The sequence below is a fragment of the Oncorhynchus nerka genome, linkage group LG11 (assembly GCF_034236695.1).
Source record: "Oncorhynchus nerka isolate Pitt River linkage group LG11, Oner_Uvic_2.0, whole genome shotgun sequence".
NCBI classification, from domain to species: domain Eukaryota; kingdom Metazoa; phylum Chordata; class Actinopteri; order Salmoniformes; family Salmonidae; genus Oncorhynchus; species Oncorhynchus nerka.
Window position 1 is genome coordinate 27,106,304 of NC_088406.1, and position 22,996 is coordinate 27,129,299.

Sequence of the window (22,996 nt, forward strand, 5' to 3'; positions counted from 1 at the left end):
ACACACTCTGTGTATGCATCACTCCCTATCTTTCACTCTCTCTCTCTCACGCACACACAAACACACACGCACGCACACCTCAACCACTTTGCTCTACCTTCGAACCACGGCGAAGATAAGTGCAGCCTTTTCTGCTGAAACAGGAAGCCTCACTACCAATCTGTTGTCACCTGAGCTGTCTGTCTGGGTAGACTAGTTACCAGAGGCTGCTACTCGCACGCTTCACTATGCTGCTGGAGCACACATCACATCACGCCTCAGTGTGCGTTCGCACAAACACACACACACACACACACAAAATCCAAATTAACCTGTCTTCCCCTTCCTCCACATCTTTGTACTGAACCGTCTGGCGTTGACACGCTGGTTGTGTTGGAACTCTTGTCTCTGCTAGTTTGTTCTAGTAATTACCTGCATGTTTATTGGCTCATCCTTCACCAGTTAGCATTAGTAGAAGTTTTGCATGAGTAAACACATCTACTTGTCCACACCACCTTAAATCCCCCAGTTGCAACTCTTCCTTTCACAGTGCCCTGTTGTACCTGGCGCTGAGGCTGTGTCCTGGGAAGGCTTTGTTATTGTCTGGCAGAGTGATGTACAGCTTGTTTGTCTTACTCTGGGCGGGGGGATGAGGGTGGAGAGAGATGGACGATGTTGGAGGGTGGGGGTGGGAGAGGCAGGCAGGCAGGCAGCTCGTACCGGTTGGCCCTGGTGTAAGGCCTCCTCGGCAGGGCTAGGTCAGACCTGATGTTCCCTTTTATTTTAATAATAATACTAATAATTATATACATTATTTGTAAAGCACATTTCATGCAATGTTTTGCAGCCCAAAGTGCATGTTGAGACAGAAACAAATATTTGTATCTTAGAAGAAAGTTAAATGTGGGGCTGTGGCGTTCGTTACATTTTGTCAGCCGGTGATTATCAAGCAAATAACTGCCGGTCTCATTGTAATTGACCGTTAATTAACATAAACACATTAACATCTTCTGGCTTCCACACAAGCCACTGATGCAGACCTTTGGAACATCTACATTTGAAAAAGTCTTATAAATCATTTTAATATAGCCTACACCATCACAATAAATCCATTATTTTCGACAGGTCTGAAGAAACATGATATGATGAAAATATAGTCTATTTCAGAAGAACAGAATAGCATACTCTGACATTATGTTAGGCCATGATCTGGCTATGCCATATGGCTGTGGGATACACTAATTAATTTAGCAGAAAAGATTTGCTGTGGATCCTGTGGCATTATTTAATAGTATGAAGATTACAATTGAACAAAGCTGAATAAGATAGAAAGGATATTGCGCGGTTAATAAAGACACAGGTCCTCCTATATGCTTCAAATGGAGTTATTTATGCAACTTTACTTGTGATACAAACTTTTTTTTATACATTCCAGGGCTGCATGATGCGACTCTAATAAGGATTTGAAAAAAAGTCACATAAAAGACAGATGCTGGCACTAAGACCGCACTCAGTCAGCTGTATAAGGAAATAAGCAAACAGGAAACCACTCACCCAGAGGCGGCTCTCCTAGTGGCCGGAGACTTTAATGCAGGGAAACTCAAATCAGTTCTACCAAATTTCTATCAACATGTTAAATGTGCAACCAGAGGGCAAAAAATTATAGATCGCCTGTACTCCACACGTACAAAGCTCTCCCTCGCCCTCCATTTGGTAAATCCGACCACAACTCTATCCTCCTGATTCCTGCTTACAAGCAAAAATTAAAGCAAGAAGCACCAGTGACTCGGTCTATAAAAAAGTGGTCAGATGAAGCAGATGCTAATCTGTAGGACTGTTTTGCTATCACGGACTGGAACATGTTCCGGGATTCTTCGGATGACATTGAGGAGTACACCACATCAGTCACTGGCTTTATCAATAAGTGCATCGAGGACGTCGTCGCCACAGTGACTGTACGTACATACCCCAACCAGAAGCCATGGATTACAGGCAACATTTGCACTGAGCTAAAGGGTAGAGCTGCCGCTTTCAAGGTGCGGGACTCTAACCCGGAAGCTTACAAGAAATCCTGCTATGCCCTGCGACGAACCATCAAACAGGCAAAGCGTCAATACAGTCCTAAGATTGAATCGTACTACACCGGCTCTGACACTCATCTTATGTGGCAGGGCTTGCAAACTATTACAGACTACAAAGGGAAGAACAGCCGCGAGCTGCCCAGTGACACGCGCCTACCAGACGAGCTAAATCACTTCTATGCCTGCTTCGAGGCAAGCAACACTGAAGCATGCATGAGAGCATCAGCTGTTCCGGACGACTGTGTGATCACGCTCTTCATAGCCAACGTGAGTAAGACCTTTAAACAGGTCAACATACACAAGGCTGCGGGGCCAGACGGATTACCAGGACGTGTGCTCCGGGCATGTGCTGACCAACTGGCAGGTGTCTTCACTGACATTTTCAAAATGTCCCTGATTGAGTCTGTAATACCAACATGTTTCAAGCAGACCACCATAGTCCCTGTGCCGAAGAACACAGAGGCAACCTGACTAAATGACTACAGACCTGTAGCACTCACGTCCATAGCCATGAAGTGCTTTGAAAGGCTGGTAATGGCTCACATCAACACCATTATCCCAGAATCCCTAGACCCACTCCAATTTGCATACCGCCCAAACAGATCCACAGATGATGCAATCTCTATTGCACTCCACACTGCCCTTTCCCACCTGGACAAAAGGAACACTTATGTGAGAATGCTATTCATTGACTACAGCTCATCGTTCAACACCATAGTACCCTCAAAGCTCATCACTAAGCTAAGGACCCTGGGACTAAACACCTCCCTCTGCAACTGGATCCTGGACTTCCTGATGGGCTGCCCCAAGGTGGTGAGGGTAGGTAGCGACACATCTGCCATCAGTCCCCTCCTGTACTCCCTGTTCACCCATGACTGCATGGCCAGGCACAACTCCAACACCATCAATATGTTTGCAGATGACACAACACCAACAACGACGAGACAGCCTATAGGGAGGAGGTCAGAGACCTGGCCAGGTGGTGCCAGAATAACGACCTATCCCTCAACGTAACCAAGACTTAAGGAGATGATTGTGGACTACAGGAAAATGAGGACTGAGCACGCCCCCATTCTCATCGACGGGGCTGTAGTGGAGCAGGTTGAGAGCTTCAAGTTCCTTGGTGTCCACACCACCAACAAACTAGAATGGTACAAACACACCAAGACAGTAGAGAAGAGGGCATGACAAAGCCTATTCCCCCTCAGGAAACGAAAAAGATTTGGCATGTGTCTACAGCTGCAACATCGAGAGCATGACTGGTTGCATCACTGCCTGGTACGGCAATTGCTCGGCCTCCGACCGCAAGGCACTACAGAGGGTAGTGCGTACGGCCCATCACATCACTGGGGCCAAGCTTCCTGCCATCCAGGACCTCTACACCAGGCAGTGTCAGAGGAAGGCTTCACAAATTGTCAAAGACCCCAGCCACCCCAGTCATAGACTGTTCTCTCTACTACCACATGGTAAGCGGTTCCGGAGTGCCAATTCTAGAACAAAAATCAAATCAAATCATATGTATTTATATAGCCATCAGCTGATATCTCAAAGTGCTGTACAGAAACCCAGCCTAAAACCCCAAACAGCAAGCAATGCAGGTGTAGAAGCACGGTGGCTAGGAAAAACTCCCTAGAAAGGCCAAAACCTAGGAAGAAACCTAGAGAGGAACCAGGCTATGTGGGGTGGCCAGTCCTCTTCTGGCTGTGCCGGGTGGAGATTATAACAGAACATGGCCAAGATGTTCAAATGTTCATAAATGACCAGCATGGTCGAATAATAATAAGGCAGAACAGTTGAAACTGGAGCAGCAGCACAGTCAGGTGGAAGTTGAAACTGGAGCAGCAGCATGGCCAGGTGGACTGGGGACAGCAAGGAGTCATCATGTCAGGTAGTCCTGGGGCATGGTCCTAGGGCTCAGGTCAGTTGAAACTGGAACAGCAGCATGGCCAGGTGGACTGGGGACAGCAAGGAGTCATCATGTCAGGTAGTCCTGGGGCATGGTCCTAGGGCTCAGGTCCTCCGAGAGAGAGAAAGAAAGAGAAAAGTAGAGAATTAGAGAACGCACACTTAGATTCACACAGGACACCGAATAGGACAGGAGAAGTACTCCAGATATAACAAACTGACCCCAGCCCCCCGACACATAAACTACTGCAGCATAAATACTGGAGGCTGAGACAGGAGGGGTCAGGAGACACTGTGGCCCCATCCGAGGACACCCCCAGACAGGGCCAAACAGGAAGGATATAACCCCACCCACTTTGGCAAAGCACAGCCCCCACACCACTAGAGGGATATCTTCAACCACCAACTTACCATCCTGAGACAAGGCTGAGTATAGCCCACAAAGATCTCCGCCACGGCACAACCCAAGGGGGGGGGGGGCGCTAACCCAGACAGGATGACCACAACAGTGAATCAACCCACTCAGGTGACGCACCCCCTCCAGGGACAGCATGAGAGAGCCCCAGTAAGCCAGTGACTCAGCCCCTGTAATAGGGTTAGAGGCTGAGAATCCCAGTGGAAAGAGGGGAACCGGCCAGGCAGAGACAGCAAGGGCCGGGCTTCTCAACAGTTTTTACCCCCAAGCCATAAGACTAATCAAATGGCTACCCGGACTATTTGCATTGTACGCCCCCCCCCCCCCCCCTCTTTTACGCTGCTGCTACTCTCTGTTTATCATATATGCATAGTCACTTTAACTGTACATATGCACATACTACCTCAATTGGCCCGACCAACCAGTACTCTCGCACATTGGCTAACCGGGCTATCTTTATTTTTTATTTTTTTTTTATTTAACCTTTATTTAACCAGGTAGGCTAGTTGAGAACAAGTTCTCATTTGCAACTGCGACCTGGCCAAGATAAAGCATAGCAGTATGAACAGACAACACAGAGTTACACATGGAGTAAACAGTTAACAAGTCAATAACACAGTAGGAAAAAAATAAAAAAATAAAATAAAAGTCTCGCTATCTGCATTGTCTCCCGCCACCCATCACCCGCCAACCCCTCTTTATGCTACTGCTACTCTCTGTTCATCATATATGCATAGTCACTTTAACCATATCTACAGGTCCATACTACCTCAATCAGCCTGACTAACCGGTGTCTCTATGTAGCCTCGCTACTTTTATAGCCTCGCTACTGTTATAGCCTCGCTACTGTTTTAGCCTCGCTACTGTTATAGCCTCGCTACTTTTATAGCCTCGCTTCTTTTATAGCCTGGCTACTGTTTTAGCCTCACTACTGTTATAGCCTCGATACTGTATATAGCCTCGCTACTTTTATAGCCTCGCTACTTTATATAGCCTCGCTACTGTATATAGTCTCGCTACTGTTATAGCCTCGCTACTGTATATAGCCTCGCTACTGTTATAGCCTTGCTACTGTATATAGCCTCGCTACTTTCATAGCCTCTCTACTGTATATAGCCTCGCTACTATATATAGCCTCGCTACTTTATATAGCCTCGCTACTGTATATAGTCTCGCTACTGTTATAGCCTCGCTACTGTATATAGCCTCGCTACTGTTATAGCCTTGCTACTGTATATAGCCTCGCTACTTTCATAGCCTCTCTACTGTATATAGCCTCGCTACTGTATATACCCTCGCTACTGTATATAGCCTCGCTACTGTTATAGGCTCGATACTGTATATAGCCTCGCTACTGTTATAGCCTCGCTACTGTATATAGCCTCGCTACTGTTATAGCCTCGATACTGTATATAACCTCGCTACTGTTATAGCCTCGCTACTGTATATAGCCTCGCTACTGTTATAGCCTCGCAACTGTTATAGCCTCGCTACTGTATATAGCCTCGCTACTGTATATAGCCTCGCAACTGTTATAGCCTCGCTACTGTATATAGCCTCGCTACTGTATATAGCCTCGCTACTGTTATAGCCTCGATACTGTATATAGCCTCGCTACTGTATATAGCCTCGCTACAGTTATAGCCTCGCTACTGTTATAGCCTCAATACTGTATATAGCCTCGCTACTGTTATAGCCTCGCTACTGTATATAGCCTCGCTACAGTTATAGCCTCGCAACTGTTATAGCCTCGCTACTGTATATAGCCTCGCTACTGTATATAGCCTCGCTACTGTTATAGCCTCGCAACTGTTATAGCCTCGCTACTGTATATAGTCTCGCTACTGTTATAGCCTCGCTACTGTATATAGCCTCACTACTGTTATAGCCTCGCTACTGTATATAGCCTCGCTACTGTTATAGCCTTGCTACTGTTATAGCCTCGCAACTGTATATAGCCTCGCTACTGTATATAGCCTCGCTACTGTATATAGCCTCACTACTGTATATAGCCTCACTACTGTATATATACCTTTTTTGCACTATTGGTTAGAGCCTGTATCAAATCAAATCAAATCAAATTTTATTTGTCACATACACATGGTTAGCAGATGTTAATGCGAGTGTAGCGAAATGCTTGTGCTTCTAGTTCCGACAATGCAGTGATAACCAACAAGTAATCTAACTAACAATTCTAAAACTACTGTCTTATACACAGTGTAAGGGGATAAAGAATATGTACATAAGGATATATGAGTGAGTGATGGTACAGAGCAGCATACAGTAGATGGTATCGAGTACAGTATATACATATGAGATGAGTATGTAGACAAAGTAAACAAAGTGGCATAGTTAAAGTGGCTAGTGATACATGTATTACATAAGGATGCAGTCGATGATGTAGAGTACAGTATGCATATGAGATGAATAATGTAGGGTAAGTAACATTATATAAGGTAGCATTGTTTAAAGTGGCTAGTGATATATTTACATCATTTCCCATCAATTCCCATTATTAAAGTGGCTGGAGTTGGGTCAGTGTCAATGACAGAGTGTTGGCAGCAGCCACTCAATGGTGGCTGTTTAACAGTCTGATAGCCTTGAGATAGAAGCTGTTTTTCAGTCTCTCAGTCCCAGCTTTGATGCACCTGTACTGACCTCGCCTTCTGGATGATAGCGGGGTGAACAGGCAGTGGTTCGGTGGTTGATGTCCTTGATGATCTTTATGGCCTTCCTGTAACATCGGGTGGTGTAGGTGTCCTGGAGGGCAGGTAGTTTGCCCCGGTGATGCGTTGTGCAGACCTCACTACCCTCTGGAGAGCCTTACGGTTGAGGGCGGAGCAGTTGCCGTACCAGGCGGTGATACAGCCCGCCAGGATGCTCTCGATTGTGCATCTGTAGAAGTTCGTGAGTGCTTTTGGTGACAAGCCGAATTTCTTCAGCCTCCTGAGGTTGAAGAGGCGCTGCTGCGCCTTCTTCACGACGCTGTCAGTGTGAGTGGACCAATTCAGTTTGTCTGTGATGTGTATGCCGAGGAACTTAAAACTTGCTACCCTCTCCACTACTGTTCCATCGATGTGGATAGGGGGTGTTCCCTCTGCTGTTTCCTGAAGTCCACAATCATCTCCTTAGTTTTGTTGACGTTGAGTGTGAGGTTATTTTCCTGACACCACACTCCGAGGGCCCTCACCTCCTCCCTGTAGGCCGTCTCGTCGTTGTTGGTAATCAAGCCTACCACTGTTGTGTCGTCCGCAAACTTGATGATTGAGTTGGAGGCGTGCGTGGCCACGCAGTCGTGGGTGAACAGGGAGTACAGGAGAGGGCTCAGAACGCACCCTTGTGGGGCCCCGTGTTGAGGATCAGCGGGGAGGAGATGTTGTTGCCTACCCTCACCACCTGGGGCGGCCCGTCAGGAAGTCCAGTACCCAGTTGCACAGGGCGGGGTCGAGACCCAGGGTCTCGAGCTTGATGACGAGCTTGGAGGGTACTATGGTGTTGAATGCCGAGCTGTAGTCGATGAACAGCATTCTCACATAGGTATTCCTCTTGTCCAGGTGGGTTAGGGCAGTGTGCAGTGTGGTTGAGATTGCATCGTCTGTGGACCTATTTGGGCGGTAAGCAAATTGGAGTGGGTCTAGGGTGTCAGGTAGGGTGGAGGTGATATGGTCCTTGACTAGTCTCTCAAAGCACTTCATGATGACGGAAGTGAGTGCTACGGGGCGGTAGTCGTTTAGCTCAGTTACCTTAGTTTTCTTGGGAACAGGAACAATGGTGGCCCTCTTGAAGCATGTGGGAACAGCAGACTGGTATAGGGATTGATTGAATATGTCCGTAAACACACCGGCCAGCTGGTCTGTAAGTAAGCATTTCACTATAATACCTGTTGTATTCGGCGCACGTGACAAATAAACTTTGATTTTATTTAAAAGGCATGAGCTCTGGACCCAACTGGGCGTGTCCGTATCGAATTCCGAGGTGCATGTTGAAGATGTTAGAAGAACTGTCCACATTAACTTTTCGTCAGCCAACAAGATGAGTAGAAGATTGGCCTAACAAACAGCGAAAGCACTTGCCTATGTCAATCTACTATACCGCAGAGTACAAAAGTTGACCTATTCTATTGGTCAACTTGTCCTTCTGTGTGAGAAATAAATATTCCAAACATACTCTTGGACAGTTGTGGGATGTGATAGATCCCAAATTAATACAACCACTCACATCAAAACGCCTTTTAAAAACAATGAGGCTGATGCAACAGACCAGAACATTTAGCTTAAAATGTTGATAAGGTATTAGGCTATTTCATCACATTATAAGTGCAGCAATGCACACACGGCAGTAGGCTATAAAGTGTGTATGTTCCAAAATGCAATCAATTAGTGGGGAAACACCATCTCAAAGTGACCGCAAATGTGAATTATGCATGTAGTGCTTTATTATAAAGGTGTATTTTTATGGCGAAAATGATCTTCCCCAAACTTGAAACTCACACGCAGCCTTCTGTATGTAAAGCGGATTCATTTGGCTACATGAGGTGTAGAGCAAAAGAAGGCATGCGCTGTTTCTTGCCTTACTGCACACGTTGGGCATCAAGTGATAATACATCATTCACAAGTGATAATACATCATTCACTGTTATAATACATCATTCACAAGTGATAATACATCATTCACAAGTGATAATACATCATTCACAAGTGATAATACATCATTCACAAGTGATGATACATCATTCACAAGTGATAATACATCATTAACAAATGATAATACATCATTCACAAGTGATAATACATCATTCACAAGTGATAATACATCATTCACAAGTGATAATACATCATTCACAAGTGATGATACATCATTCACAAGTGATAATACATCATTCACAAGTGATAATACATCATTCACAAGTGATAATACATCATTCACAAGTGATAATACATCATTCACAAGTGATGATACATCATTCACAAGTGATAATACATCATTCACAAGTGATAATACATCATTCACAAGTGATAATACATCATTCACAAGTGATGATACATCATTCACAAGTGATAATACATCATTCACAAGTGATAATATATCATTCACAAGTGATAATACATCATTCACAAGTGATAATACATCATTCACAAGTGATAATACATCTATCACAAGTGATAATACATCATTCACAAGTGATAATACATCTATCACAAGTGATAATACATCTATCACAAGTGATAATACATCTATCACAAGTGATAATACATCATTCACAAGTGATAATACATCATTCACAAGTGATAATACATCATTCACAAGTGATAATACATCACTTCATCATTCACAAGTGATAATACATCATTCACAAGTGATAATACATCATTCACAAGTGATAATACATCTATCACAAGTGATAATACATCTATCACAAGTGATAATACATCTATCACAAGTGATAATACATCATTCACAAGTGATAATACATCATTCACAAGTGATAATACATCATTCACAAGTGATAATACATCTATCACAAGTGATAATACATCTATCACAAGTGATAATACATCATTCACAAGTGATAATACATCATTCACAAGTGATAATACATCATTCACAAGTGATAATACATCATTCACAAGTGATAATACATCATTCACAAGTGATAATACATCTATCACAAGTGATAATACATCATTCACAAGTGATAATACATCATTCACAAGTGATAATACATCATTCACAAGTGATAATACATCATTCACAAGTGATAATACATCTATCACAAGTGATAATACATCATTCACAAGTGATAATACATCATTCACAAGTGATAATATTATCACCCATCTGACTATTCTTTATTTAATATTGTCTTTACATAAACTAAATAATACATGTGTGAAATTTGTTTGGGAGAAGACTAGTTGGAGAAGACTAGTTGCCGTGACTAAACAATTACATGGAATTTTACTGAAGTCATGACTCATGACCACCAGTGTGGCGTTAATAAGGTCACCATAACTGTCCTAGTCACATGTACTCTGGTATTTGGCCTTAAAAAGTTTGTTACATGCTTCAGTCATTTAGACACATGCAAAATGAAGCATCAAGTGTTGTGAAAAGTTTAGGCAACACTGTGTGTTGTACAGTAGACACTGTACCTTTTGTGTTTGTCACTTTCAATGTCAAGTATCTGTATGTATCAACACAGTGAGTAATGTTTGTTGAAAGATCACCACGCTCATTTAGTGACAAATATTTGTCACAGTGTAAAGAAGGCCATAGAATGCCATAGCATAATTTCTAGATCCAGAAATGTAACATTGCGAGACTTCCGGGAACACTTGTGAAACAGACCACAGACCAGGCCAAGGTTTGGGGTTTTTGAAGTCAATGAGAGAAGTGCATTTTTTTAAAGGCATAACCTAGATTCCAGCCAATGTCTTACGTAGTTGAACATGTTTAATACTCCAACCTCGTGAAAGTGACAAACTGACACGTTTTCATTTTCGTTAAAAAAAACTTTATATCGGAGGAGTGCCTTTGATTTGACGGTGTGCCCATTTGACGCTAGACGACCGTTAGACCCGATGCCGCGTTTCTACGCATCGTTGGCTAGGTTAGCTAGCCATCGTGTCATGACACTGCCTACAGGTGTGATCAGGGATTTCTCATGAAGAAACCGTTTTAGCCAAACTTCATACTGTACTGTCTTTCGGCATAGTGTGTGCTGTTTGTGTGTTGGGGCAGTTGAGGAGGGGATGGAATGCAGGGGGGGGGGGGTCACATGGGTTTCACCACACAGGAAGCTCATCTGAGTAAAGTCCCCAGAGCTATGGCTAGAAAAGAGAGCAGCGCCAAACCAAACTGTAACCTCGCTCTCGCTCTTCTTGTACATCAGAACGGGAGCGTTGGCCAACTGCTCCCCTAACACTGTGGCTTTGTGTCTGTCTGGGCTGTGGGTTCCTTTGTCGAACTGAAACATGCAAAACTCTGCGCTGTGCAGTCTAATGGGGACATATCGAATGATTAAACCCTTGAGTCAGTAGCAAGTTGTTCTGTAACAATGCAAGTTGTTTGCTCAGGCATAATTCATGCCCTAACATTACTGTGTAGTACAGTAGTGATCATCATTTTAGGGTTGCACTAGCAGGTTGTAAAGTGTTTATGACAGGGATATTACATTGTTATTTAAACCTTGACAGGTTGATCGCCTCAGCTATCTTATGAAGCACTTCCTTTGTTCACTGTGACATAATCAATCGTCTTTCTTAGAGAGATCAACACTACACAATGTGTGGAAGATAGATAAATACATACCCAGTAAGGAGATACATAGATAGCCTGTTAGGAGAAACAGTTGAAGTCGGAAGTTTACATACACTTAGGTTGGAGTCATTAAAACTAGTTTTTCAACTACTCCACAAATGTCTTGTTAACAAACTATAATATAAACCACCCTGCATACCACTGCTGGCTTGCTTCTAAAGCTAAGCAGCGTTGGTCCTGGTCAGTCCCTGGATGGGAGACCAGATGCTGCTGGAGGGCCAGTAGGAGGCACTCTTTCCTCTGGTCTAAAAAATATCCTACTGCCCTGTGTAGGGTGCTGTCTTTCGGATGGGACGTTAAACGGGTGTCCTGACTCTCTGAGTACATTAAAGCTCCCATGGAACTTATTGTAAGAGTAGGGGTGTTAACCCCGGTGTCCTGGCTAAATTCCCAATCTGGCCCTCAAACCATCATGGCCACCTAATAATCGCCAGTTTATAATTGGCTCATTCATCCCCATCCTCTCCCCTGTAACTATTCCTCACGTCGTTGCTGTAAATGAGAACGTGTTCTCAGTCAACTTACCTGGTAAAATAACGGTAAAATAAACAAATAATTTTGTCAAGTCGGTTAGGACATCTACTTTGTGCATGACACAAGTCATTTTTCCAACAATTGTTTACAGACAGATTATTTCACTTATAATTCACTGTTTCACAATTCCAGTGGGTCCAAAGTTTACATACACTAAGTTGACTGTCCCTTTTAACAGCTTTGAAAATTCCAGAAAATTATGTCATGGCTTTAGAAGCTTCTGATAGGCTAATTAACATCATTTGAGTCAATTGGAGGTGTACCTGTGGATGTATTTCAAGGCCTACCTTCAAACTCTGTGCCTCTTTGCTTGACATCATGGGAAAATCTAAATAAATCAGCCAAGACCTAGGACAAAACAATTGTTGACCTCCACATGTCTGGTTCATCCTTGGGAGCAATTTCCAAACGCCTGAAGGTACCACGTTCATCTGTACAAACAATAGTATGCAAGTATAAACACCATGGCATCACGCAGCCGTCATACCACTCAGGAAGGAGATGCGTTCTGTCTCCTAGAGATGAACGTACTTTGGTGCAAAAAGTGCAAATCAATCCCAGAACAACAGCAAAGGACCTTGTGAAGTTACTGAAGGAAACAGGTACAAAAGGCTCTATATCCACGGTAAAGCGAGTCCTAAATCGACATAACCTGAAAGGCCGCGCAGCAAGGAAGAAGCCACTCCTCCAAAACCGTCGTAAAAAAAGCCAGACTACGGTTTTCAACTGCACAAAGATCGTACTTTTTGGAGAAATGTCCTCTGGTCTGATGAAACAAAAATAGAACTGTTTGGCCATAATGACCATCGTTATGTTTAGTGGAAACTTGCAAGCCGAAGAACACCATGCCAACCGTGAAGCACAGGGGTGGCAGCGGGTGCTTTGCTGCAGGAGGGACAGGTGCAATTCACAAAATAGATGGCATCATGAGGGAGTAAAATTATGTGGATATATTCAAGCAACATCTCAAGACATCAGTCAGGAAGTTAAAGCTTGGTTGCAAATGGGTCTTCCAAATCGACAATGACCCCAAGCATGCTTCCAAAGTTGCGTCAAAATGGCTTAAGGACAACAAAGTCAAGGTATTGGAGTAGCCATCACAAAGCCCTGACCTCAATCCTTTAGAAAAATGTGTGGGCAGAACTAAAAAAGCTTGTGCGAGCAACGAGGCCTACAAACCTGACTCAGTTACACCAGCTCTGTCAGGAGGAATGGGCCAAGATTCACCCAACTTATTGTGGGAAGCTTGTGGAAGGCTACACAAAGTGTTTGACCGAAGTTAAACAATTTAAAGGCAATGCTAACAAATACTAATGTTAACTTCGGACCCACTGGGAATGTGATGAAAGAAATAAAAGCTGAAAGAAATAATACTCTCTACTATTATTCTGACATTTCACATTCTTAAAATAAAGTGGTGATCCTAACTGACCTAAGACAGGGAATTTTTACTAGGATTAAATGTCAGGAATTGTGAAAAACTGAGTTTAAATGTATTTGGCTAAGGTGTATGTAACCTTCCGACTTCGACTGTAGATAGATAGATAGATAGATAGATAGATAGATAGATAGATAGATAGATAGATAGATAGATAGATAGATAGATAGATAGATAGATAGATACGTAGATAGATAGCCTGTTAGGAGATAGAACCAAGCCCTGTAAATACACCTCTCTAGCTCGTGGCTCTGTGCTCCTTGAGACGCTGGCTCTGGCTAGCTGAGAGAAAGAAAGCCCTGACCTGGCTCTGGCTAGCTGAAAGAGAAAAAACCCTGACTCTACTCTGGCTAGCTAAGAGAAAGCCCTGACCTGGCTCAGGCTGCTTACAACAAGGCCTTGAGGCACTGTGACATCACACCACCAATCTAGCTGTCCAGTCAATTGCCATGCAGGAAAAAGCTCAACATTCAATGTTGAAATACTCCCACAACCCAGTTACCAGAACTACTGCTGATGACTGCACAGTGCACACACACTGGTCAATGTACCCCTTTTTGCTTAGCCTGAGGGGTTTGGAGTGGGCTGGTTGACCACTTGCCCTAGTTTGAGAGGAGATGCCTCTGTTCTCCGGCTAGAGACCGAGATTAGCTGCTGTTATTACCACATCTGTGTGTTGTCTTTAAGGAGAACCTTCAGCTGCTCTCAGACAGTCTCTTCCTTCACAGTGTTTGACAGTGTGTGTTTATGAGTGATGTCTAGTCTGAAACAGCGCCATGGCCATTATGACACCAGTCAGCCTCTCTTCCTGAGTCATCATTTGTTTAATTTGGCTGTGTCCCGGGCAGCATCATGGGGCCGGGACAGGGACAGGGGTCCAGTCCAGCCTCGCCTCCCTCTCTCTCCTGCCCTCCTCCCCCTTCATCTGTCTGGAACTCCATCCCCTGCTAATCCCAGGCTAATGCCTACTAATACTACTGTGCACCGCAATGCTCTTTCTCCCTCTCTCTATCTCTCTCTCTCAGCCCAGCACCGTGCCCCATCACACTGCCACCATGGCAACACACACACACACTGATGTAACACACACACACACAAAGCAGTCTCCTCTGCTCTCTTCTCCCTCTCCTCTGCTCTCTTCTCCCCCTCTCCTCTCCTCTGCTCTCGTCCCCTCTCCTCTCCTCTCCTCTGCTCTCTTCTCCCCCTCTCCTCTCCTCTCCTTCCCCTCTCATCTGCTCTCTTCTCCCCCTCTCCTCTGCTCTGCTCTCCTCTCCCTCTCCTCCCCCCTCTCTCTCCCCCTCCCCCCCTCTCTTCTCCTCTCCCTCTGCTCTCTTCTCCCCTCTCCTCTCCTCTCCTTCCCCTCATCTGCTCTCTTCTCCTCCTCTCCTCTCCTCTCCTCTCCTCTCCTCTCCTCTCCTCTCCTCTGCTCTGCTCTGCTCTGCTCTGCTCTCATCTCATCTGCTCTCTTCTTCTCCTCTGCTCTCCTCTCCCTCTCCTCTCCTCTGCTCTCGTCCCCCTCTCCTCTGCTCTCGTCCCCCTCTCCTCTCCTTGGTGATTGTGCTGGGTGAAACACAGCGGAGGGAATAATGTGTGAGTGACAGAAAGTCATATCCTGATGAGCGTGAATCACCAGTCGGGGCTTGCATCTGCTCGTACCGGCAAAACCTAATCAGGGAAAACAAGCGATTAACGGTGTGCTTTTTCAATCAACTTTGTTGAGTTTGATAGAGAGGGAGAGAAAGAACGAGAGAGAGAGAGAGCAGGGGATGGTTGGGGGCAGGGAAAATAATTAGAGTGTAAAAATAACTTGCTCATTGTTCTTCTGGGCCCACCTCCTCGTAGAGATAAGCACACGGCTATCATTTGAAGGATCCCTTTGGCAGCAGTGTGGAAGACATGTGGAAGTGAAGGAGAGATTTGTAAAATCATTGGCTGTGGCTGGCTTTGATGCCACAGATAAGATCTAGGACTCAATTCAATTGAATCCACATTGCAATATGCACGCAGTAGCCCTTGACTTTTTCCCATTGTCACATAACATCACGTCATGTTTTTTGGTGCTGTACAAAATTAGTACTACCAGGTAGATGTTTCTTCTGAGTGTCAAAACTGTCATGTTGAATGTACAATTCATGATATCATTATCCAAGGTGTTTTCACAGTTCTTAAAATCCCAATGTAATAAAAACAAGGCCAGCATTGAAAAGCTTTATTTGGTTAAGTTGACTGTCCGTGTGACTATTTGACTGACTGTATGAGATTTCCTGTCTCTGCAGCCATCCCTTCCTGTCCTGTACACCCTGTCCAGCCAGGCCACCCACGAAGCTGTCCACCTCCTGTGCAGGATGCTTGTGTTCGATCCGGTGAGTTTGTGTGTGTGTGTGTGTGTGTGTGTGTGTGTGTCCGTTCCTGCGTGCGCCTGACTGCCTGTTGGGAAACAGACCGTTATACTCCACAGTAATAGGATGCAATTTCTGCCTCACCAAAGAAAATAAACAAAAATAATCTCCTCATTACAAGTAATGGTTCAATGGCTAAATGGCCTGCAGATTGGACACCATATGTAGAGATGTAAAAAACAAAAAAAAGTACTCTACTCAGGAGTTTTGGCTCCTACTTACACAGACTGAAGCAGCTTTTTGGCTTTCTGACTGAATCATTATTTTCCTAAAACGTATGAGTATACCTTATGTCACACAGACAGTTTTTGCATCACTTCTGTACAGTACAGTACAGTCAACTACAATACACATATGAATTCAACATCCTAGGGTGTCGATTCTGAACAAAGGGAATATGGGGAAGGTGGTGGTAACCCTAGACACTATTGTCACTGAATGTAATCAACAATCCAACTTTGGGTTGAATGAAATTTCCTTCAATGGCAGGCTTTCACCTCTGGCCAGTGGCCAATCCAGGGTGATGAACAGCCAGCATGTAAGACTGTTCCCCCAGTGCAAATGTCTCCAAGTCCAACCCCTATGCTGACCCGTTGACGCTTATTCACTGTCTTATAAACAAAGAGAGGTTGATTAACTTTGCCGCCATCTCTCCCCCGACCCACATATTTATTTATTCATTCACTTAGGAGATTATTAAAAACATTCATGTGTGTGTGTGTGTGTGTGTGTGTGTGTGCGTGCGTGCGTGCGCGCGTGAAGAAACCCTACTAGAAGCTAGAGTTGACCGATCACACACGGTGGTGTTTAATGGCATCTTCTGACTGCTTGGGAAAATAAGATGAAGCTCTGTCACTAACAGATTAATAGGAGTCTGACACATGGTAATAATGGGGGCCAAAAACATTGAGTTATCAGGGCCTACTGAATACAGGGTTGTCTCATGGATATCTGTAATGTGGAAATAAGCAGACCTTTCTTTTCGGACATCTTTATCCAGACCAGTTTTTCTCCCCCTTCGTTTCAAAGTCTGGCACCTGTCAGTGGGATATTGCTGACTAGTAGGTTGGTTATTCAGTTGAGGCTGATTTGATTTGATTCCAAGGTCTAGTTTTAATGTGGGGTGTCCTCAAAATGTGCAGTAGCCTGTTGTTTATGAGAGACTGCAAACACTTTATTAAACAGACCATTTGATTTGGAGGGATTTCATAGTCCTGTATGTATTACATCAGTGTGTGTAGTCTGTGTACATCAGTGTGTGTAGTCTGTGTACATTAGTCTGTGTACATCAGTGTGTGTAGTCTGTATACATCAGTGTGTGTAGTCTGTGTACATCAGTGTGTGTAGTCTGTGTACATCAGTGTGTGTAGTCTGTATACATCAGTGTGTGTAGTCTGTATACATCAGTGTGTGTAGTCTGTATACATCAGTGTGTGTAGTCTGTGTACATCAGTGTGTGTAGTCTGTATACATCAGTGTGTGTAGTCTGTGTACATCAGTGTGTGTAGTCTGTATACATCAGTGTGTGTAGTCTGTATACATCAGTGTGTGTAGTCTGTATACATCAGTGTGTGTAGTCTGTGTACATCAGTGTGTGTAGTCTGTATACATCAGTGTGTGTACATCAGTGTGTGTAGTCTGTATACATCAGTGTGTGTAGTCTGTATACATCATTGTGTGTAGTCTGTATACATCAGTGTGTGTAGTCTGTGTACATCAGTGTGTGTAGTCTGTATACATCAGTGTGTGTAGTCTGTGTACATCAGTGTGTGTAGTCTGTATACATCAGTGTGTGTTTGGCCCTCCCCAGTCAAAGCGGATTTCAGCGAAGGATGCCCTGGCCCACCCCTACCTGGACGAGGGCAGACTGAGGTACCACACCTGTATGTGTAAGTGCTGCTACACCACCTCCTCTGGTCGCGTCTACACCAGCGACTTCGAGCCCGTCACCACACCCAAGTTCGACGATGGCTTTGAGAAGAATCTGACCTCCGTCAGACAGGTCAAAGGTGAGTCTGTCCACCAACCAGCAGAGTGCAGAGTTTTGCTGTGGGAATTATCCCTTTCAAGTTGAGTTTTTATTGTTTTATCCTGTGTTTTAGCCTATCTAGCTCATCCATTGTTATTCCCTTCATGTTACCGGGTTCTGTTTTTCCACTGGGTTTACAAAGAGAGGCAGCTTTAGCTAAAGCTAATGGGTTCAATGGGTGATAAATAGACATTCATCCATTGCTTACATGGTGAAAGTCTTATCCCAACTTAACCTCGGACCACAATTATTGTGAAACTGGCAGCTTTACAGACACCTGAGGTCCTAATTTAATCCAATCAGCCCTGAGACCATGTGCAGATCATGCCTCTGTATGTTAAGGTGTCCTCATGCTTCCCAGCCGAAACAGTTCGGAAGAGTTTGTGCATATATTATGATAACATAAGTCTGTAGCCGAAGTCTACGCCCCTTTGTCAGTGATTGGTCAACAGTAGGGATTCTTCAATAGTCTTTGTTGTCATACAATGAGAGACGACTTGTTTTGATGCGTATCTTTTAAGTGAGAAATACTGCACCAAACATCTTAGTTAGATGTAAAATTGAGCATCTAAAATCTTGTTGTGTCTTTCTTTGGCTATGCCGGATTAATTGCTATGACATGCTATTCTATAAAATAATTTCTCTGTAATTAATATCACCTGATTGAGCTAATCAAGGAAATGTAATTAACTAGAGAGTCGGGCACCACAAAATAATATTTATAGAGCTGTATCTTCCGAATAAACTCTTAAAGATTTAGCAATATTTTACATCAATAGCAGTCAACATTAATCGTCATCCTACTTCAGTCTCATATTCTGAAAGTTGTAAATTCTTGGTTATCTGCAAGAATCCTCTACAACTCATCCAGAACGCCGCAGCCCGTCTGGTGTTCAACCTTCCCAAGTTCTCTCACGTCACCCCGCTCCTCCGCTCTCTCCACTGGCTTCCAGTTGAAGCTCGCATCCGCTACAAGACCATGGTGCTTGCCTACGGAGCTGTGAGGGGAACGGCACCTCAGTACCTCCAGGCTCTGATCAGGCCCTACACCCAAACAAGGGCACTGCGTTCATCCACCTCTGGCCTGCTCGCCTCCCTACCACTGAGGAAGTACAGTTCCCGCGCAGCCCAGTCAAAACTGTTCGCTGCTCTGGCCCCCCAATGGTGGAACAAACTCCCTCACGACGCCAGGACAGCGGAGTCAATCACCACCTTCCGGAGACACCTGAAACCCCACCTCTTTCAGGAATACCTAGGATAGGATAAAGTAATCCTTCTCACCCCCCCCTTAAAAGATTTAGATGCACTATTGTAAAGTGGCTGTTCCACTGGATGTCTTAAGGTGAACGCACCAATTTGTAAGTCGCTCTGGATAAGAGCGTCTGCTAAATGACTTAAATGTAAATGTAAATGAATCAGCAATACAAACTTGGGTTTAATTATTTATTTACTAAATACCTAACTAATCACACAGAATTACATATACAAAGAATTAATTATACCTGGAGAATTCTTTACGTCATATGAAACGTCCCTAGCGGGCGGAACAGATATGACAGCTTGTTACACAAAAGAAAAGGGGCGGGTTTGAGTGAAGGAGCGGGAAGACTGAGGAACAAAGGGGAGAAGCTGTGCTATCGTAAATACAGTATCTTATGCATTCTAAATTACCGCCCATTTGGAAAAGGAAAATGCAATAAATATTTACTCTGAGCTGCGCTTCAGTAGGTTGGTGGTAGATGGAAGGCCGTGTTGCCAAACCGAGTCCTTTGTCCTTTGAAGAATGTCTCTGGTGGTCACTTGAATAAGTTGTAGTAACGTCGTTGTGTGGTAGATGGGATACTCTGTATGTTCCTTCCTAACCTGCGTTTGCAGCTGCGGTTGCTAACTCAACGGCTAGGAGGTATCACTTCTGTCGTGAATAAGAGTTCAAAGTTCATACCGTTCGCAACCAAAGCTCATGCTGATGTTGGCTTCGTTCTGTAGTTTTTTCTGAACCATTCTGACATGGGATCGTCATCTCATGTCCGCGGAACAGATAGTTATGTTGTAGTCAAGAGCTTATATAGGAAGGAAGAGGAGGGTGTGTTTGAAAAGTTTTATAGCCCTTGTCCCTTCACAGGGGAGGGCCACTGATGAGCAGCCCTATTTTACGAAAATCCAAATCTCACATTTTAGAAGCTAAAATCACATTTCATCCCATCACAAATAATTTCATATTCAAACATTTAAATTGAACAACAATTCCATGTGAATCTGATAACTCTGATGGATAGACTTTCCATTGTGGAGTTTATGTCATCTTATCATTGATGAGAATGTCTCAGATGACAACCGAACTGACATCATATTCATTAAGTACCACTGCATATGTTCCATTGGTCGGATTACCAGAATATAGTTCATTTCGCCCCACATACTAATGTTCCCAGAATCTCTATGTTAACCAAGGGGTTTTTAAATGTAACCTCAGTAGGTTAGAGAAGAGAAAAGAGGGGAAGAGGTATTTATGACGGTCATAAACCTATCCCCCAGGCCAACTTCATGACAATCACCTCTGCAAAAACGTTAAAATTAATGACAGATTTCTTGAGTTATGCTACATTAATACGGACTATTCTGAGGAAGTGTATACTGGCATCTCAAAATGGATAAACAGTACTATTGCCTATTTGTTCTAGGTTTTCAAGTGAAGGTCTTTTAAGGGAGTATGCGAGCACACTTGTTCGGTACACTTGCAGAGTTCGGCTAGGCGCCAGTTAAACTGAAGCTTGCTGACGCCTTTAGTCACATCCCTAGAAGCACTCCCTCTCGTTTAGATGTTTGTTCTCTCTCAGCCTCTCTCTTCCTCACCCACCCTCCCTCCTCTCTCTCTCTGCGGGGAGAGCCAGATCAGTGGTGGCCTGTTCTGTCAGCAGGTATTAGTGAGGATGTCTTCTAAACGCAGGCTTACTCTGGTGGATGGTCGAAATAAACCTGGCCTTCCTCCCTCCTCCTTCTCCCTCATCCTACTTCTCCCTCCCTTTCCTCTTCCTTCCTGTCTGGTACTTATTTCAACTATTTACCTGGTCCTAATTCGTAGCTAGGCAACAAAGCTTGTTTTAATGAATCCCAATGAAGCTAAGTAATCAGTAGATCATTGTAATGCAACTAAAAGGGAAAGGGGGATACCTAGTCAGTTGTAAAGGGGGATACCTAGTCAGTTGTAAAGGGGGATACCTAGTCAGTTGTAAAGGGGGATACCTAGTCAGTTGTAAAGGGGGATACCTAGTCAGTTGTAAAGGAGGATGTCTAGTCAGTTGTAAAGGGGGATACCTAGTCAGTTGTAAAGGAGGATACCTAGTCAGTTGTAAAGGGGGATACCTAGTCAGTTGTAAAGGGGGATACCTAGTCAGTTGTAAAGGAGGATGTCTAGTCAGTTGTAAAGGGGGATGTCTAGTCAGTTGTAAAGGAGGATACCTAGTCAGTTGTAAAGGAGGATACCTAGTCAGTTGTAAAGGGGGATACCTAGTCAGTTGTAAAGGGGGATACCTAGTCAGTTGTAAAGGGGGATACCTAGTCAGTTGTAAAGGAGGATGTCTAGTCAGTTGTAAAGGGGGATACCTAGTCAGTTGTAAAGGGGGATACCTAGTCAGTTGTAAAGGGGGATACCTAGTCAGTTGTAAAGGGGGATACCTAGTCAGTTGTAAAGGGGGATACCTAGTCAGTTGTAAAGGGAGATACCTAGTCAGTTGTAAAGGGGGATACCTAGTCAGTTGTAAAGGGGGATACCTAGTCAGTTGTAAAGGAGGATACCTAGTCAGTTGTAAAGGGGGATACCTAGTCAGTTGTAAAGGAGGATACCTAGTCAGTTGTAAAGGGGGATACCTAGTCAGTTGTAAAGGGGGATACCTAGTCAGTTGTAAAGGGGGATACCTAGTCAGTTGTAAAGGAGGATACCTAGTCAGTTGTAAAGGGGGATACCTAGTCAGTTGTAAAGGGGGATACCTAGTCAGTTGTAAAGGGGGATACCTAGTCAGTTGTAAAGGGGGGTACCTAGTCAGTTGTAAAGGGGGATACCTAGTCAGTTGTAAAGGGGGATACCTAGTCAGTTGTAAAGGGGGATACCTAGTCAGTTGTAAAGGAGGATACCTAGTCAGTTGTAAAGGGGATACCTAGTCAGTTGTAAAGGGGGATACCTAGTCAGTTGTAAAGGGGGATACCTAGTCAGTTGTAAAGGGGGATACCTAGTCAGTTGTAAAGGGGGATACCTAGTCAGTTGTAAAGGGGGATACCTAGTCAGTTGGAAAGGGGGATACCTAGTCAGTTGTACAACTACCATTTTACCATGGGATTTCAAAATAAATACCCTGGTTATTTCTAAGTGAAGAACCACACTTCGAAATAGATATAATTTCAAACAAGCAGTAAATACTGTATGATACAATAAGTCAACCCCGGTTAAAAACCTTACTGTGAAACTCAGTGTAACTGTAAAGAGTGTGTTGGGTTCGTCTCCCTGAGCCTGTCTCTGTCTTCCACAGAGATCATTCACCAGTTCATCCTGGAGCAGCAGAAGGGGAACAGAGTGCCGCTCTGCATCAACCCCCAGTCAGCCGCTTTCAAAAGCTTTATCAGGTAAAACTAGAGGCCTCTGCCGTGGATACCACCAGATTCATCATTGTTTGGATTTTTGTAATTGAGCTAGTTTGAAAGCTAACCACTTCTTAGAAACTTGATAGCTTGTTAGATGACATTTACCCGGCTTGACCTGGTCCTGTGAGCATGTCAGCTTCCTTTCTCTTACCTGATCTGCCTGCCACACCTTGGTACCTGTGTCCTCCTGTGTCACAACGAGAACACTAACAGTCCATTCCATTGGCCAGCTTTCCTCACTGGCAGCCAATAAAGTGTCTT

The 22,996-nt window shown here is 44.1% G+C and overlaps 1 protein-coding gene across 1 annotated transcript in view; it reads left to right on the forward strand.

The window, feature by feature from the left end:
• The window catches only part of LOC115115928 (serine/threonine-protein kinase NLK), a 149,548-nt gene that overhangs the window by 123,411 nt on the left and 3,141 nt on the right, over positions 1 to 22,996 (forward strand). The window contains exons 8-10 of the mRNA XM_065024346.1: positions 15,949 to 16,035; positions 17,882 to 18,080; positions 22,624 to 22,717. Of these exons, the coding sequence (XP_064880418.1) occupies positions 15,949 to 16,035; positions 17,882 to 18,080; positions 22,624 to 22,717 (380 nt within the window). The remainder of the gene's footprint in view (positions 1 to 15,948; positions 16,036 to 17,881; positions 18,081 to 22,623; positions 22,718 to 22,996) is intronic.